Source organism: Bison bison, unplaced genomic scaffold (genome assembly GCF_000754665.1).
Source record: "Bison bison bison isolate TAMUID 2011002044 unplaced genomic scaffold, Bison_UMD1.0 scf7180017864471, whole genome shotgun sequence".
Lineage (NCBI taxonomy): Eukaryota > Metazoa > Chordata > Mammalia > Artiodactyla > Bovidae > Bison > Bison bison.
The window spans coordinates 29239402-29254494 of record NW_011495032.1 but is presented as its reverse complement, the minus strand read 5'-3'; the positions used below and the strand labels follow the sequence as shown (position 1 = coordinate 29254494).

The window sequence follows — 15093 nt, the reverse complement described above, 5'->3', positions numbered from 1 at the left end:
CAGTATTTCTCCCGGCAATCTTGATTCCAGCTTGTGTTTCTTCCAGTCCAGCGTTTCTCATGATGTACTCTGCATATAAGTTAAATAAGCAGGGTGACAATATACAGCCTTGATATACTCCTTTTCCTATTTGGAACCAGTCTGTTGTTCCATGCCCAGTTCTAACTGTTGCTTCCTGACCTGCATACAGGTTTCTTAAGAAGCAGGTCAGGTGGTGTGGTATTCCCATCTCTTTCAGAATTTTCCAGTTTGTTGTGATCCACACAGTCAAAGGCTTCGGCATAGTCAATAAAGCAGAAATAGATGTTTTTCTGGAACTCTCTTGCTTTTTCCATGATCCACTGGATGTTGGCAATTTGATCTCTGGTTCCTCTGTCTTTTCTAAAACCAGCTTGAACATCTGGAAGTTCACAGTTCACGTAATGTTGAAGCCTGACTTGGAGAATTTTGAATATTACTTTACTAGTGTGTGAGATGAGTGCAATTGTGCAGTAGTTTGAACATTCTTTGGCATTGCCTTTCTTTAGGATTGGAATGAAAATTGACCTTTTCCAGTCCTGTGGTCACTGCTGTGTTTTCCAAATTTGCTGGCATATTGAGTGCAGCACTTTGACAGCATTATCTTTTAAGATTTGAAATAGCTCCACTGGAATTCTATCACCTCCACTAGCTTTGTTCATAGTGATGCTTCCTAAGGCCTACTTGACTTTGCATTCCAGGATATCTGGCTCTAGGTGAGTGGTCACACCATCATGATTATCTGTGTCATGAGATCTTTTTTGTATAATTCTTTGTATTCTTGCCACCTCTTCTTAATATCTTCTTCTTCTATTAGGTCCATACCATTTCTGTCCTTTATTGTGCCCATCTTTGCATGAAATATTCCCTTGGTATCTCTAATGTTCTTGAGGAGATCTCTAGTCTTTCCCATTCTATTGTTTTCCTCTATTGCTTTGCACTGATCACTGAGGAAGGCTTTCTTATCTCTCCTTGTTATTCTCTGAAACTCTATATTCAACTAAGTATATCTTTCCTTTTCTCCTTTGCCTTTCGCTTCGTACAAGTGACAGAAAGTCCACTCAAAGAGACAGAAGTCAGACAGAGGGTATTTTCCCACGTAACAGTGCAGGGGTAGTTCTTATTTAGGCATAGCCAGATGCTGGAATTCAAATGATGATGTCAAGCCTGGGTGTGCTCTCACTTGGCTCATCACTCAGCTTGGCTTTCCATAGCTTTGGTCTGATTCTCAGACTGACTTTCTCTAAAAAGTGGCAAAATGGCCCCTGGCATCATCGTTCAATAACCACATGGGGGGAAAAGATACTCTCTTAATTCTTTGTATAAAATCTAGCAGAATATTTTCTCATTGGCTGCACTTGGACCATGTGTTGTTGTTCAGTCGCTAAGTTGTGTCTGAGTCTTTGCAACCCCATGGACTATAGCGCACCAGACTTCCCTGTCCCTTACCATCTCCCAGAGTTTGCCCAAGTTCATGTCCATTGAATCCGTGATGCTATCTAACCATCTCATCCTCTGCCACCCTCTTCTCCTTTTGCCTTCAATCTTGGACCATGTGCCCATCTCCTGATTGGAGATCAGGAGATCTGTTCAACTCTTGTGATCAGAATAGGAGATTGGATCAACTGCTGTGATCCGAAATCTGGAATCTAGGTCTCGTACCCATTGATAGACTTGAGGTATGAGAACAGCTTTACCCAAACCAAATGGGCTGAAACTGGGGAGGGGTACCTTAAAGAAAAACTTGTATGCAGTTAAAGAAAAAAAAAAAAGAGATGTTAGGGGGAAAAAAAGCAGATGTCCACTGTAACTTTCTCTAGCGTAACTTAAGGCATTTAGAACCATAAAGGGCCTTAAAGCTTACAAGAAAGATTCTTTTTCCTACTGCCTGCCTTTGAACACAACTCTCAGAGTGTGGTAACTGAAACTGCTGGAGCCGTTTTTGGGCCATGAGGGGAGGGCCAAGACAATAACATCTTTGAGCTGCTGAACAAATACCAGTGTCACTGCCTACCTCGACTTATTAATTGAGATAAGTGAACTTCCAGTTAAACTAAGTCAGAAGGACATTCTGTTACTTGAAGCCAACAGCAAACTTAGCTCATACATATGGGAAGAATTCTATCGCCATACTAGCAAGTGGTATGAAATGATAAGAAATTAAGTTTTTAAGCAAATAAGTTGATAAGTAAATGCCTTCTTTCCCCTTGGATACATTTGTAAAAAATCCACAATTATTAGAATCGTATTAAATGCCAATCCCCATTTCTCTCTAACTGCATCCTCTTCTTTTTCTTCGAAGTACGTATCATGTTTTTAGTAGTTATTTTCTCACTCACTCCCCTCCACCCCCAGAATATTGCAGGAATTTGGGCTGATTTGTTTTCTTCTGAGCCTCCCATCTAAAAGTACCTCCTACATACAAGCTGATTCAGTAACTCTGTGGATTAAGGTGTTCCTCGGGGGTCCTCTTAGTTCAACACCCCCATATTGCAGGAAATGAACGCCATGCAGGGAGTCAAGTGACTTGCCCAAATTTTCATTCCAGTCTAGAATCAAGGACTCATTGTCAGAATCAAAGCAGATAAAAAAAAAATCCTCTTCATGGCAAGCAGAGCATGATGTTAGGATCACAGCAGGGGTTTCATTTTCAGTAGCAGTTTCACTCAGGGAACATTTCAGTATCTCCTGAATACAGTCATGTGCCCACACCACCCACAACCATTATTAAGAATGGCCAAACCCTGGCAATTAAGGAGATGATCCACATCATTTGCAGAGTTTTAGGGAGCATGAATCTGTCTGTTTTAAAAGGACCAATTGTAAAACAAGCACACAAACAAAGGCTGCAGGCCATTTTTTATGTTATATTATTTTTAAAATTTCTTCACAGGCATCAAAGATGTGATCATTTGGGGTAATATTAGTGGAAATAACTACGTTGATCTGAGAAAAGCCAAGGTTTACAGATATGAGAGCGCTATTTGGGGACCTCCGCACTATTCACGCCCTGTTTTAAGCCTGCTTTTTGACAGGTATGGTATCTCTTTAAGTGAAGTATTCTAACAAGATTGAATAAACATATAATAATTGTTATAATCTTTTAAAAATCATCTTAGAAATCTGTGTACAAAAATAACCTGATTGTTCATACTCAGCCTCATTTATGCTTTCTATTGAAGAAGCAAAGAAAATTCCACAGAATTTCAACCAGTCAGACCCCACCTCCAATTTATTTGATTTTGGAATTATGAATTTTTATATTTCAGATTATCCTTAAAGTGGTTCACATATTCCATTAACGTTATTGCTAAAGCAAACCTATATAAAGTGCTTAACGCAAAGACAGAGATATGTGTTCAAGTCAAAACTAGTTGAAACAAGCTTCGAGAATTAGGAATTCCGGTGAGCAGGTCCAGGCCAAGCTGGGTGCTCAGTCTCAGGAGAGACAGAATCGAGACGCACTAAGAAGCATTGTCTCTGGAGCCAAGCCACCTCGGTTGGAATTGTCATTCAGTCACTTATTAGCTGTGTGACTTTAGAGAAGTTACTTAGTGTCTCTGTGCCCTGATTTTTCTGTGTGCCAACTGGAAACAGTAACAGAGTACGGGCCTTACAGAGTTCCCGGAAAGACGAAATGGATTAAGACAGGCAAGGCCCTCAGAACTGTGCCTGTCACAATCAGCACCACCATCTCAAAAAGAGTATGGGAAGAAGCAGAGGGAGGGACGCATTTGGAACTTTTTTCTAAACTTTGCAGTACTTTCCCAGGGGTAGCACATGCATCTCATCACCCCTTTCTTCCCTTCCCTTCCTTCACCTGTGCCTAGAATTTGTGTCCTTGGGCTCACCTTCTTGGAGTACAGTTCCTGCGATTACACTGAATGGCTCCCTGGCAGGGCCAGCATCTCCTGGAGCTGTTGTGCTGGCTCAGCAAGGACGGCCTTTTCATGCTTGTTCTAGTCCAGCTGGACTATTCCCTGAGTTTTTAAACTTCAGATTATAAAAACTTAAGAATTCCTTACTTCCCAATATGAGGAAGTCAGCATTTCATGATATTTTATTTAAAATGAAAGATACCCCTGACTCTAAGATAGCCTCTACATAGAATACATTCTGTAGATGAAATTGCTCTTGCAGCCTTTGGCCACTGTTCTGTGTTCATATTTATTTTATCATGGTTTTAGCTTGAAACTTTAGGATTCCTTTCTGCCCTGTTTAATTACTTGACTCTTTATGGGATTGAAGAAGTTTGAAGAGGGATTCAGGAAGTCATATTTCTGTTTTGTGGAGGTGATTTCTTGTATTTAGACGCACTGACCCAGGGAACATTCTTTTTCATTCCTAGTCCTTTCTCCATTGTAAAATCGTTTCCTTCTCTCCTCACAGGGAGTGGGTAAACAGAGAGTTTGTGGTAAGTCTTAAAACACTGACTGCCACAGGAAGACAATTCGGAGGCATGTTAGCTGCGCACAGTATAGCCACTACGCTGAAATACTGGTGCCATGGCTCACCCCCGGGGGAGATTGTGTCTCTAGGGGTACTGAGTGAAGGTAAATCTGGTTTTTTTTTTTTGTATTTTATTATGATTAAAAACCTCAATGTATGCCTTGTGCTCCTACTTTTGTGTCCTCACCTGTCTACCTCTTTACAGGTTCTGTGAGCTATCTGGATTTTCACAATTCTGTAATCTTGCATGCATGCGTGCATTCCTTCACTCGTCCATTCAGCAATGCCGCAGTAGTTTGTGTGTATGTGCTGGGAACACACACAGGGAGAAGGCCTGGCTTCTGCCTTTTAGGAAACTCACAGCAGAGAAAAGGAGAGTCACATATGTCAATGAAATCATTCCATTAAGTTTTTCTCACTGTTTCCCAGCTGAAGAAGGGAAAGCAAGTTCAGTTTTCAGTAGGCAGCAGAAAGAATCAAGACAGGCATCATAAAGGAGGGGACACTTCAGAAGTGTCATCTGCAAGTTTGAGTCATGTTTCCCTGACAGACAAGTATGGGAAAAACACCTGGGTGCAGGAGCCGCAGGAGCAAAGACACAGATGCAAGATACAAAGGGCACAGGAATGTGGAAAGCTTGCTCTCCATCCGCAAAAGATGTGTATATATTTTTATATCCTTACTATTTTAATCTGCTAGAAACTATACAGAGCACTTCTGTGTTTAAAATATAGGAAAGAAAGAATAGCTGACGCTCTACCTAGAGCGTAGGCTCTACCTAGAGTATCTCTTACCTTACAGCTTTCCATTCTCCCTGAGCAAAGCCCATTCATTCCCAAAGCTCCAGGCCTGGGTCTCACTGCTGAGCCCTGCCCTATGAACCATTGCCACCTGGATGTCATGTTGTCACTTCAAACTGACATACTCCAAATTAAACCTATTGTCTTGCTCCCCGATGTGATCCACCTCTTGTATCCTTTATGTAACTAATGGAACCATGATTCTTCCCAGTGTTTCAGTGACTATGGTGCAGCTCAAGGAAGTCTCCCCAAATTCTGCAAGTCAGAATTCATGTCTGTCTCTCCTCTGTACTCACATAGCATGTGTTCCTCTATTGGAGAAGATATCACAGCCTTCCTTTACGGATGGGCTGTTAGCCTCATATGTCCTCTCCATTAGAGTTCATCCACTCTGAGGGCAGGGCCTTGGCTGGGTCTTCTTGTTGCTCCTTCATGGGTAGACGCTCAAAGAGTCTTGTTCATTTGAAGTGAAAATGCACGAACATCCCATCATGTGAATTCAAATCACTGTGTTACCTTTTTAGTGAATTAGGCATTTAAAACCTCACCTTTTTTTGGTAAAAAGTTTAATTAGGAAGTCCCTGGTGTAATTAGGGAAGTGGTTAGTACTCCATGCTTCCATTGCAGGGGGCGTGGGTTTGAACCCTGGTCAGGGAACTAAGATTCCACATGGCCAAAAGTTTAATCTCTATAGGAATTCATCAATAAGTGCTCAATGCTGAGGGCAAGTGAGGTGAGAAGCAAGTGATCATTGTGTCCCTGAGACGGTACCACATATATAAGCTCCCACTGCAGTATTCTTGGGCTTCCCTGGTGGCTCAGACAGTAAAGAATCCACCTGCAATGCGGGAGCCCTAGATTCGATCCCTGGATGGGGAAGATCCCCTGGAGGAGGGTATGGCAACCCACTGCAGTATTCTTGCCTGGAGAATCCCCATGGACAGAGGAGCCTGGCGGGCTACAGTCCATGGGGTCGCAAAGAGTTGGACATGACTAAGCGCAGCATAGCACAGTGTGTATATGTCAATCCCATCCTTCTAATTTATCCCTCCCTTCTTTCTCTTTGGTAACCATGAGTTGTTTTCTATGTATGTGGGTCTACTTCTGTTTTGTAAATAAGTTCATTTGTATCCATTTTTTTTATGTTTCACATATAAGTGATATCATATGGTATTTATCTTTGTCATACTTAGTATGATGATCTCTAGGTCCATCCATATTACTGCAAATGGAATTATTTCACTCTTTTTTATGGGTGAGTAGTATTTCGTTATAATACATTAACACATCTTCTTTATCCAGTCATCTATCAATGGATGTTTAGGTTACTCTTACATCTTGGCTATTATAAATAGTACTATGAATTTTGGAATGCATATATCTTTTCAAATTAGAGTTTTCTCCACAAACATGCCCAGGAGTGGGATTACAGGATCATATGGTAACTTTAGTTTTTTAAGGAACCTCCACACTGTTCTCCATAGTGACAACATTTTTGATGACTAGAATGGTGTGAATAATTTTCCTACTTGATTGAGGCATGAAAACAGGAGGCATTTTATCTGAAGGTTGCTCAGTTAGTAATAAACATTATCAATCTTTTTATTTGGAGCACATTCAAATTGGGAACTGGAATTGTGAGAAAATCACCAGCTCTCCTTCCCAGTGCCCGCTCCTTGGCTCTGTGATTGCAGTCATAGGTTGAAAGAGCAAAGGCCAGATTGGACAAGTGTCTAGGGCTCAGGGGCTACCTAGAGGCCCAAGGAAAAACTAACGAAGCAGACAAAAGGAATCCAGACAAGGTGGGAGAGAAGGACTGCATTAGTCCTAGAGGCAGGGGCAGGCCAAGTGAACCCAGCAGGGATGAAAGGGATAAAGAAGGAACAGTGAAAGTTTAGGTCCACTATTATCATTAAAAACCATGTCATTTAAAACCATGTCTGTCCTTCTCTACAGTGTCACCAGGAAGCTTTATTTATCCGAGTGCTTTTATCTTGCTTTGCTTTGTGTTTATTCCCTGCAGGCCAGTTTGGTATTCCTAAAGGGATTGTCTTTTCTATGCCTGTGAAATTTGAGAATGGAACTTGGGTGGTTCTTACAGATCTCAAAAATACAGAAATAAGTCAACAAGCAATGACCAGAATGGCAAATGATCTAATTCAGGTAATGTCAGAATAGCCACAAGGAAACTGACTTTAATAATGGCCTTAAAATGGATTCCCCTAGATCAAGGCATACGCTGTTTTACTGTGGTTTCAATTTGCATCTTATTCCTAGGAACAATAGAAGGTCATAAAAGTTTTGAGAAATCAGCAGAAGATCGCTACTTATTTGATTGTGTAATTTCTAGTATGTTAAAGATAGTAGTTGGTTACTTAAATATCCAGAATCAAAGTACATTTCTAGTAAAGAATGATTAGGTTACTAATGTGGTCATTTAATTCTCTGATTACAAAACTTTTTTGCAAAATTTTTCCACAGGAGCAACTTGTTGCAGTTGGAGAGTTGGCAAATTTTCAGCCATATCAATCAGGTAATCTATTAGATATGAAATTTTATAGGGCTGCTATTAAAATAGTATTAAAGTATGTGTTAAAACAAAATCACTATTTAAATAAATTTAATCCATATTTCATCACTTTTCAGGTAAATTATTGACAAAATAAACTATAGGTATAGTGTATCCTTTGAAGTATCTGATAAGAATGCTAAAGAAATCACACCTTTAAAACTTTTCTTCTTTTGCTTGTTTATTTTTGGCTATGCTGGGTCTTTGTGCTGTGTGTGGGCCACTCTCTAGATGCGGTCTGTAGGCTTCTCACTGCAGTGGCTTCTCTTGTTGCGGAGCACAGGCTCTAGGCTTGCAGGCTTCAGTGGTTGTGGCACATAAGCTCAGCAGTTATGATGCATGGGCTCAGTTGCCCACAGCATGTGCAATCTTCCTGGACCAGGGATCAAACCCATGTCCCCTGCATTGGCAGGCAGCTTCTTATCCACTGTGCCACCAAGGAAGTCCAAGAAATCACATCTTAATGCCACTACTCCCTATTCTCTTATAAACTTTGTGTATCATGGTTGTTCTTCAGTCACTAAGTCATGTGCATGTGACCCCATGGACTATAGCCCACCAGGCCCCTCTGTCCCTGGAATCTTACAGGCAAGAATACCAGAGTGGGTTGCCATTTCCTTCTCCAGGGGGTCTTCCCAACCCAGGGACCAAACCCAAGTCTCCTACGTTGGCAGGCGGATTCTAACCATATGTATTAGTTTCCTAGAGCTGCCGTAACAAAGTACCACACATGGGTGGCTTAAAACAACAGAACTTTATTCTCTCACAGTCCTAGAGACCAGGAGACCTAAATCAAGGTGTCAGCAAAGCCACACTCTCTCTCTGAAGGCTCTAGGAAAGAATTCTTCCATGCCTCTTTTACCTTCTGGTGGTGATGATTGGCATTCTTGGCTTGTAGCTGCTTCATACCAGTCTCATCCATTGTCTTCACAAGTCTGTCTTCCCTCTGTGTGTACCTGTTTCCAGATCTCTCTCGGGAAGAACACCAGTCATTGCCTTGGTTGTTGTTCAGTCCGTCAGTTGTGTCAGACTCTGAAATCCCATGAACTGCAGCATGCCAGGCTTCCCTGTCCTTCACCATCTCTAGGAGTTTGCTCAAATTCATGTCCATTGAGTCAGTGATGCCATCCAACCATCTCATCCTCTGTCACTCCCTTCTCCTCCTGCCTTCCTCCCAGCATTGCCTTGGGAGCCCACCTTAATCCAATTTGACCCCATCTTAACTTGATTATATCTGCTAAAACTGTATTTCCAAGGAAGGTCACATTTACTGATACCAGGGATCAGGAATTCAACATATCTTTTTGTATATTTGTGAAACTCACAATACTTACAATTACCTTTAGGTAACTTTAAAAAATAACTTTCAATAAGCTTAGTTTTCTTATTGATATTTTCTCTAATTGTGAACTCACAAGGAAGTGTTCTCATCTTTCTTTCCTTACAGAAAACCTCATCTGAAATATGCAAATACAAAAATAAATAAATAAATTCACTCAAAGAAAGAGCTTTCATCAAGTGTCTTTTGAGAGCTCAACATCCGTTCCTTCTACCATTGTTGATGGAATGTCGACCATCAGCCAGTGCTAGGAGTTAGAAATATGGGGGTGGATAAGATAGACCCATTCTTGCCTTTTGAAACCTACAGTTCATCAGGGATCATAAATTATACCAAGGGCTATAGCTGTAGTGAATCTCAGAATGAGAAGTACAGTGTGCTGTGAAGGCATTTGCCTGGGGATGTGATCAAAGAAGCTGACACAGGAAAGCATACATCATCGTGTTGGAAAAACTGCAAAAAATACCTTGTGTGGCCAAAGCCTAATGAGATGAAGCTGAGAGAGCGAGTGGAGAAGGGTAGATGAGAGTTGCACAGGCTTCTGGACGAAGAATGACCCAATCAGGTTGTGATCAGTTTGGAAAACAGATTGGAACCAAGGCGAGACTGTTTGCAGAAGACTGGTATCAGGAGGGTAGCAGAGTGACACAAGGAAGAGACGATTACAGCTAAGGCTGAAGGCTGTAGAATTTTGAAAGACATTTAGGAGGTAGAATTATCAAGACTTGACTATGGATTGGCTCTGGGGAATCTCAGAAGACTCTGACTTCTTTTGGTTAAGTAACTGGGTGGGTTTATCAATATGGGGGAAAAAATGGTAGAGGAACATTATTTGAGAAAGAGAGAGTGTGTGTGTGCCTGTGTATATTTGTGTGTGTGTGTGTGTTAGGTGGGAGAGGATGTGTGGTGCCAGGGTACAGGAGGAATAAGTTTAGTTGCTTAATTTTGTTTTTTATTTTAATTTTTGTATTAGTTGCTTACATTTTGATTCTGAAATACCTGTGGGGGTATCTCAAACAGATACAACAGATAAGATACAACATACTCTCTGGAGCTCATCAGGATCTGCTGCTACTGCTAAGTTGCTTCAGTCATGTCCGACTGTGTACGACCCCATAGACAGCAGCCCACCAGGCTCCCCTGTCCCTGGGATTCTCCAGGCAAGAATACTGGAGTGGGTTGCCATTTCCTTCTCCAACACATGAAAGTGAAAGTGAAGTTGCTGAGTCGTATCCGACTCTTAGCGACCTCATGGACTGTAGCCTACCAGGCTCCTCCATCCATGGGATTTTCCGGGCAACAGTATTGGAGTGGGGTGCCATTGCCTTCTCCCATCAGGATCTGAACTACATTTATCAAACTGGGAGTTGCTGACCTTATATATATTGGGTTGGCCAGAAAGTTCGGTCGAGTTTTTATAAGACTTTAAACTCGAACCAACTTTTTGGCCAATTCAATAGAAGTAAGGCCATAAGCATGATGGAGATTGGAGAGAGAGAGAAGGCCTGGAGGAACTTAGCCTTTAATGATTCAGTAGAACAGCTGACAGAGGACTGACTCTAAATGGGGTGATCAGAGAGCGGGACACACCCTGGAATCTGATGCCATGGAAGACCAAAAGGCATTGTTTTGGGAATGAAGGCTGGTCTGCACTGTGGGATGCTACCAGGGGATCAAATAAAATGAGACCTGTAAAGTTCCCAATTGAAGTAGGACACCGACGACATTCGTGACTTTGATGAGAGCCCAACAGTTTTGTGGAACAGAGAGGCAAAATTGAAACCAGTGTCGGCAGGGAGGACCAAGCCCCAGAAACTACAGACTTGCTGTGGAGCCAGGGTACTGAGTGCTGTGGGCCTGAGGACGTGTGTGCTGAGAACAGAAAAGGGCCCCCGTGAGGACAGGATGGAAGGTCTTTCTGGACAAGGTGGCATCTAAACGAAGTCATGAGAAAAAAGAAGGTGTTAGCTAAGATGGGGGTAAATGGAAGGGTTGGTCCATTCAGCGAGAGCAACAGGCATATACAAAGGCAGAAATATAAGGCAAAAATTTCTGAGAACTGCCAATTCATTTTATCTATAAAATAAAATTTGAGGTGAAAAGTGTTAGAAAGTGGAAAGGTTACCTAATCTTGTTAAAACCAGTGAAGGACTTTAGGTAGGAGAGGCACAGGAGCAAATTTAAAATTTGAAATGATCACTGTGTTCATAATAGGAAGAATGTATTGGATGGGAGAGAGCGGAAGTAGTAGTAAGACCAGTTTGGGGGCTTTTTTGGCAGGTAGAGTAATTATGAGGGCCCTAACCAAGAAGTGGCCATGAAATGTAGAGAAGGGGCTAGATTTGAAGATATAAAGTTAACAGAACTTGATCATCTGAGATATAGGGTAAGAGAGAGCTTGGGATGGGATGAAGAATGCCCCAACGTGTTTGGCATCTCGACATATGGTGGAGACATTCCTTAAGACAGAACTTCCCAAACCATCAGCCACACATGGGTTGGGACATGGAGCTAGTGATCTCCTTAGCTCCAGAGACTGAATCTGGAGCAACTGGAGTCCCCAGGCTGGTTGCCTCTATTGTCTTGGTCATTTTTTATGTGTGCTAAATAATGAAAATTATTGGGAAGCTGTGGTCAAGGCAAGGGCTATAGAAGAAGAAGCAGGTTTTCCAGAGGCATCTGTGTCCAGTGGGTAAGGGACCCATGGTCTCTGGAGGCCAGGAGAGAGATCTGGGCTGGAGATGAGGCTACAGAGTCATCAGTAACTAACTGGTAGTCTTTTAGAAGTTGATAACCATGGTGACCCTGTGGGGAAGGACCTGACTGTTTGAGGAAGGGAGACTTCTTCACTGCTTGGTCTCTCGTGCCTTTTAAATTTCATTCTGCGGGTATGTTTGACACATTCAAAAATATGTGTCAGAGAGATATCTGGATGGATGGGTGTTAACATTCAACTACCATTGGAGAAGGAGGAATGTGAGGAGAAAGATCCTCAAGATAGCAATAGAAAACAAGCTTCAGAGCACAGGGATCAGATACCAACAGGAAGCATCTCTTCTGCCGAGACCTCAGAGAAGGGAGAGGTGATGGATAGGATGCAGGGAATTTTGTGGAGGCGGGGGAGGGATTCAGAACAAAAATGGCAGTAAGGCTAGGTACCAGTGATCAAAGTCCAGGGGGAAGCTAGGGTTGTAAGGAAAGAGGTGAAGATTTGAAATAATTTGTTAAGAGGAAAGGAAAGAAGGACAATGGAAAAAGTCATAATTTTCTTTCAGATCTAAGGTCTCAGTGGAATTTAAAGACAGTAACATTTGTAATAACTCCAGTGTACATTTGTGTGATTGCTTGTAATGGTGCTCAGCTGCCTGGATGCAGGAAAGGAATTCCAGATGTATGATTTGCAGTAAGTTCTGAAATATCAGAGAGTGCTGCCACCCCTCCACTTAGAATACAAATAACATTTGGAATAAAGATAACACTATACAGTATTCCAACAAAATTCTGAGTATTTCCATGATGACTTTATGTGGAATATCAAATTATCTTCCCAAAGTTTTTATGTTTCTCCTATTTTTTTTTCTTGTATGTGTGTGTCTTGTTTGACTGGCACCCTAAATGGGTGCTCAGGTGATTTGGTCATTGGTATTAACATGGGAACAGAAAAATGAGTGCACTTTTGTTACTCTGCTTGGCATTTGGGTTGGAAGCAAGTGAGGCAGTGGAGAGAGGGTAATTGAAAGAAAGCTGATGAAGTAATGGACTACAGGGGGTCTCTACTGGATAAAGAAGGGAGGATAAGTAGAAATAACATTTAGAAAATCTAGGCAGGGGTAGGATAATATTGAAAACATTGAACAATCAGTGTGATACAGATTTCAACCAATTTAAGAAGTTGCTGCCCCTCAGAATTGATTAACTAGTAAAGAGAAGCTGGCAGGGTACCAAAGAGTGCCCTTGGTCATACCCAAGAAGGTTTAATGAGGTCAAAGTACCAGCAGTGCAGGAAGTGCAGAGAGACCACAAGGAAACGAGGTTATGCACAGAGGGTAGCTTTTGAGACTTGAGACCCAGTTCTGGCTGGTGGTCAAGTTGCCAGGAGTGGGCCAGACCAAACAAAGCCTCAAGACATCATGCAGGTGGGAGTGGGTACAGAAGTCCAATGAGGAGTTGCATTTACCTTGAACTTTTGTATGCTCAGAATGTAAGGCCTTCTTTTCTGGCCTGGCAGGCAAGAGTTGCAAACTCTTCTTATGATATTGACTGATAAGGCAGTCATTCTAAACTTGACTCCATTGACTGATTGTTAGTCCTAAATTTCTCATAACCCTTGCATTGTAGAAGGTTTTCTGAAAGAAAATGACCTGATTTTATGCTATGTTTTTATTAACAAGAGTTGTCATATACATACATGTATTAGTCATTCAGTCACGTCTGACTCTTTGCAACCCCATGAACTGTAGCCCGCCAGACTTCTCTGGCAAGAATGGAATTCTCCAGGCAAGAATGCTGGAGTGGGTAACCATTCCCTTTCTCCAGGGGATCTTCTAACCTGGGTCCCTGGGTCTCCTGCATTGTAGGCAGATTCTTTACCGTCTGAGCCAACAGGGAAGCCCCATACACACACACACACACACACACACACACACACGTATGTGTGTTCACTCATTTGATCATGACTCTCTCACCATTGGACCCTTGTACCTTGCCCAAAACACTGTTCCAAAGATTCCAAGATTAGCGCATTGAAAATAATCAGAACTTGGCAGATTGTGGAAATTTCTGCTTATTATCATATCAATGAGATAATTCATGTATGAGATTTGTTTAATCTTTTCAATTAATTTAATACTTAATTTCCCTACTTTTAGAAACTGACTTAAACCAAGAAGATGTAAAGACCACCTTACCCACCAAAAATGACCATCAGGAACGTCGAAAAGTGTCAGATGGTAGGTATATCATTTGGAAAAAAGAAATGCGCTTTTATCCAAAGCTTAACATGAAATTTCAGAGAAAGGATCATCTGTTAGCTATAAAATGGAAGTTAAATCTTTCATCTCCCTCATCCTATACCCAAAAATATCATTGTTAAAAATCTATTGAAATCTTTGAAGGAAAGTACCAGATATTCACTAAGTACCTTCTAGATACTGGTCACTGTGAAAGACACTGGGGCCCATAGTAAGGCAGCTGTGGCCACACAAACACAGGGAAAGGAGCCCTGGAGAATACAAAAAAGTGAACACCAAGATACACAGTGAATTAAAAAACGCAACGAAACAGGGCAAGATAGGACACAAAGGAACGAAGCAAGTAATCTAGAAACTCACAAGGAAAGAAAAGATCCTTGTAATGTGTGAAGGAGGAAATTTAATGATATTTTGAAATCTAGCTGAGACTTAAGATGGTAAAAATAATCAAATAAGCACTTATTTATTTATTCAGAAACTGTGCTGGTTTAGTCACACAGGATGAAAAAATTCTAGCAGACGGCCATACCATGAGGTACATATGTTTAACGGTTCTGTACTATAGATTTAAAATTTTGTGAAAAGGGTAAATTCCATGTTATATATTTTTATCACACACTCACATACACATTTTGAGAGGTGCTAGGAATGTCAACATAGATCAGATTTCTTCCTTGCCCTCAAAGTGCTCACCGTCTAGCATGGGAGACAGCAAAGCAGAGCAAAAACTACCCTGTTGAGAGATAAGTGTTATGATAGAGAGAGGCCCAGGGTATAGGGAAACCACATAAAGAGTGCTAGGAAAGGGGCTTTCAAGAAGAGATAAAATGGGAACTGAGCCTCAAAGGAGGAGTAAGAATCACTCCTGTAACTTGGTGAAAGGAGGTGTGCTCATGGAGGGGCAGGTAGGGAAGAGATTGTGAAAGGTGTCCCACCAGAAGGAAAAAC

At 41.6% G+C, this 15093-nt stretch overlaps 1 protein-coding gene across 1 annotated transcript in view; it reads left to right on the top strand.

The window, feature by feature from the left end:
* The window catches only part of MDH1B (malate dehydrogenase 1B, NAD (soluble)), a 32006-nt gene that overhangs the window by 14110 nt on the left and 2803 nt on the right, over window positions 1-15093 (top strand). The window contains exons 6-10 of the mRNA XM_010861052.1: window positions 2912-3053; window positions 4408-4571; window positions 7291-7430; window positions 7749-7800; window positions 14044-14124. Coding sequence (XP_010859354.1) covers window positions 2912-3053; window positions 4408-4571; window positions 7291-7430; window positions 7749-7800; window positions 14044-14124 — 579 coding nt within the window. The remainder of the gene's footprint in view (window positions 1-2911; window positions 3054-4407; window positions 4572-7290; window positions 7431-7748; window positions 7801-14043; window positions 14125-15093) is intronic.